The sequence below is a fragment of the Cryptomeria japonica genome, chromosome 10 (genome assembly GCF_030272615.1).
Source record: "Cryptomeria japonica chromosome 10, Sugi_1.0, whole genome shotgun sequence".
In the NCBI taxonomy this organism is placed as follows: Eukaryota; Viridiplantae; Streptophyta; class Pinopsida; order Cupressales; family Cupressaceae; genus Cryptomeria; species Cryptomeria japonica.
This window is the reverse complement of record NC_081414.1, coordinates 285302888-285306895: the sequence shown is the minus strand read 5'-3', so window position 1 is coordinate 285306895 and position 4008 is coordinate 285302888. Positions and strand designations below refer to the sequence as shown.

At 35.2% G+C, this 4008-nt stretch overlaps 1 protein-coding gene across 1 annotated transcript; it reads left to right on the top strand.

The window, feature by feature from the left end:
- The first annotated feature begins 2813 nt into the window (after window positions 1-2813).
- On the top strand, window positions 2814-3714 carry LOC131055586 (peroxidase 3-like). Its single transcript, XM_057990054.1, has 2 exons — window positions 2814-3005; window positions 3145-3714. Exons 1-2 carry the CDS (start codon window positions 2814-2816, stop codon window positions 3712-3714), a joined length of 762 nt encoding a protein of 253 aa, XP_057846037.1.
- Window positions 3715-4008: the final 294 nt, after the last annotated feature.

Here is a 4008-nt window from a genome sequence, read left to right as displayed (position 1 = left end):
AGGTAGGACTCTAGCATGAGTATATAAAAGTCAATGTCTAGCTCTAGATTTCTAGCTTATTAGTAGTATCATATTTTTTTCCATTTTTCTAAAGACACAATATACTCCTAATTCTAGCACTAGTGTCCTAACTAGCCAATGAGTCCAAGCCTAGTATTGCTCCAGATTGCAAATATTACCTTTGGCAACAAAATAGAAGGAACCACAACATCAAAAAGACCCCAAAATAATGAAAAAATAAGGTAACTAAAGAAGCTATAAAAAGATGAACTCACATGACACTAGCCCACAACAGAGACAATTCCCAAGGTCTAGGGAGACCACAAAAGGCTATGATAGGACTCTGGAGATTTTAGTTATGAATTATATGTCAGATTGAGAGGATAATTGCAATTATCTACATTCTTATAATTCTTACTCACTTAAAAAGTTGATGTGTCAAACTAAGGGATAATGCCTTTGTAAGTAAAGGTGTTTTTATCTTTTCTAATGTTCATACTATTGACATGATTCATTTCACATGAATTTTAATATTTTTAGAAATATAGTCATTATGCAATCATTTGTAATAATCTACTATAGGATTTTACATTTTTTAACTACTCTAGGGGTCAATTTTTTCATTGCTTCTATTTTTATGTGGCAGTTACGTATTCCTATATAATGATTTATCATATTTTACTATTATAGAAATTGATTTCATACTTGCATGGAAGATTTATGGTTTGATGGGTTGCGGTACTTCTTTTGGTAACTAAATTCTTTTCCATTTTCTTCCACATTGTGGGCTATTTCCTTGACCATTAGGCCTCTTTATTGCAATGACTCTTTTGTCATTTTTAGTCAATTCTAGAGGGTATTTTTAGTTCTAGATAGCATGGCTCTTTCATTGTATTGATCTAGCAATAGGATGATTTTTTCTTTCTTTTGCTAAACTAGTGATAAAATGTATAACTATTGTTTCTTTCCTATTGCCAATAGTAGTTATAATATTATGGCTATTAGGCTAGAAAGGGAGAAAGAAAATATGACAAAGTTGTTCTAAGTTAGAGTAGATGGGAAGAAGGGTAAATGAGAGTGGTGTAAATATCTACCTAGTGAAGAGAATAAGAATGGGTAACCTTTCAATTTATTGAAAGAGGAAGAATGAAACTCTATTTTAGCAAATTTGAGAAGAAAATTGAAGAACCTTGAGGGAAAAGTGAAGGAATGAGAAGAAGGTAGTGATAAAAGCCTCATTGTGAGAGGAAGGTTTTGTTAATAAAAATTATGTGTGAGCATACAAACATGAAATGGGAAAGGAGAAATTTTCTAATTGCACAATGTATTTTTGTATATAATAATAGTTCATTTCTAAAAATTACTATAACTCTTTATTTTTATATGCAAATTCTATGTTGTTATATGTAACTGATAAATATCATATTGTTTTATATTATTAAATTTATATGTGTATAAATGTGTTGAAGGTATGTAGGTTATTAGATTATGCCGTCTTTAAATATATTCCTCAATTTAGATTGAATTAAGAACCATTCCATTACAATCTAAATAAACAATGAAAACATGATGTAATCAAGACACTTTAACTATGTCAAAGCCAACCGACATATTACACCACTTAAACCATAGATTGGCTGAGGCAAGCTGTTAGATTAGACTAATATTTTTAGACTAATATCAATCCGTGACAAGTTCTTGTTGACGGAAACGATTCGATATTTTTCGTTGAAAACGTAGCTTTTTAAAGTTGTTTTCATTAATTTTTACAGTTATTCTCTCGTTGTTCAACGATTCATTGTGCTTCTCAAATATTAGTAAGCATGCAACGAAACAATTCTTCCATTGTCTTACGAAACAATCCTTCCAAAGGCAAAAAATTGATGCGCATTACAACATTTCGTTTTGGAGTGAAATGAAAGCATCCTAAAATTAAAGTAATATCCTTCGCTGAAACAGTCGTATCTGCACCGAATGAAACTGGGATAGAGAAATTCATAGATATTATTGCCTTGGATAAGAAGAAGAGAAGTCTACCTTAGAAACTAAGGATGCGATTGCTAAAAGAGGCCATCTCAGCATGGTGAGCTGGGAAGGAGAAGAATATAATGTAGTGTTGGGCTGCTCTTCCCGCAGTTGCTTCTCGAGGAGATGTGGTAGGTACCTTCAATGAGGAAAACACAAGCTAAGACTAATACTTAAAAAAGGGCAGAAACGAAGGCGTGCGGCTAATTATTCCCGAAAAGCAAGTTTGAGTAGAGGAAAACAATAAATCAGTTTACCATTGTCTATCCCTTCATCGAACATGCTGTACTGATCACCTTGCTTTGGAAGTCGACATGAAACCGCCGTCGCGCACAGATTCCTTGCCTCCTCTTCTTCTTTTCTCTGCTTATAAATTCGGTGATTCCTGTCACATCAGAGACACAATCGTTTTCTGGTTCTCTTTGATTGCATTTTATCCAATCTGATCCGAATCCATAGTAACAGAAGAAAGCTATACCGATGGCAAGTAAGAATGCTATCATAGTAGGGCTTATTTTTTCTGCTCTTTTTACTTTGGCCAGCACTGCGAAAACTGCTATTAGCAATGCAAAAACAGAACTGAATTTGGATTTCTACAAAAGAAGCTGCCCAGAGGCGGAGAAAATAGTAAGAAGCACTGTAGACAAGTACATATCTAGGGCCCCATCCTTGACTGCTCCTATTCTAAGGATGTATTTTCACGATTGTTTTGTAAGGGTGAGTAGCGATTCCCTCGTATATTTTATATTAAAGTTTACCGGTTGCATTTTCATTTTCAATTTAATGCAATGCAGGGATGCGACGGGTCAGTGCTACTGAATTCAACGAACCAGGATGCAGAGAAAGACGCAATTCCAAATTTGAGCTTGAGGGGATTTCAAGTGATTGACGCTGCAAAGGCAGAGCTTGAAAAGCAGTGCCCTGGCGTGGTGTCTTGCGCTGATATTCTTGCCCTCGTCACCCGAGATGCAGTGGACATGGTATATTACTAGCACTTTTTTTTTTCTTTTCAAAATTACCAGCATTCTTAAACATTAAATTGCTGAAAGCTTTCTTACTGTTTGGTCGAGCATAGAATGAGATTACTTCTGACATATCATATGATGTTTGCATATATAGATTGGAGGGCCAGTGTGGAGCGTTCCCATGGGAAGAAGAGATGGCGTTATATCCCTGAAGAAAGACGCATTGACAAACCTGCCATCTCCCTTCGCAAGCTTCGAACAACTTAAGTCATCTTTCATTAAAAAGGGCTTAAATGTAAAAGATCTGGTTGTGCTGTCTGGGGCTCACACTATCGGCACTTCCCATTGCGGATCCTTTGCAAGTAGAATCTCCAAACCTACAGACCCTTCCCTAGCTGAGTCATATGCGACCAAATTGAGAATAAAATGCAAGCCTGGAGACAATAAGAGCTTAGTAGAGATGGATCCTGGAAGCTTTCGAACATTTGACAACCATTATTACATCAACTTGAGGAGGAAACGAGGACTTTTTGCATCAGATGCTGCACTTGTCACGGATGCTGAAGCAAACTCTTTCATAAACTCTGCACTAGCATCTTCAACTTCTAACTCTACTAGTTGGTTCTTTACTGAGTTTGGAAGATCCATGGAGAAGATGGGTAATATTGACATCCTCACTGGGAATGCAGGACAAGTCAGACACCACTGCGCTTTGGTCAATTGAACTGTTACATCATCTAATTCGTTACAATATTATATCATTTTACGCTTAGAAAATTCATTAGCCTTCCCTCGATATGATTTATTAAGACCATGTAAACCCAACGCGCTCTTAGCAAGTGAATAATAAAAATTAGTTTTTTCTTTCGAAAGCTGTCTTGTTTATTAACATGTGTTTGATTTGTTCCCTTTACTGTATTTAGACATGTTAGATTTTTATTTTATTTTTAATATACGTGTCATATCTATTAATTAAAAATTATATTACATATATTCACAAAAGAAGGGTAGAGGAACA

Excerpts from the sequence above, each read along its gene's own strand:
- LOC131055586 (XM_057990054.1), top strand. The coding sequence starts at position 2,814 with ATGCAGGGATGCGACGGGTCAGTGCTACTGAATTCAACGAACCAGGAT. Across the intron at positions 3,006-3,144 it reads CCCGAGATGCAGTGGACATG|ATTGGAGGGCCAGTGTGGAG; the intron begins GTATATTACTAG and ends TTGCATATATAG.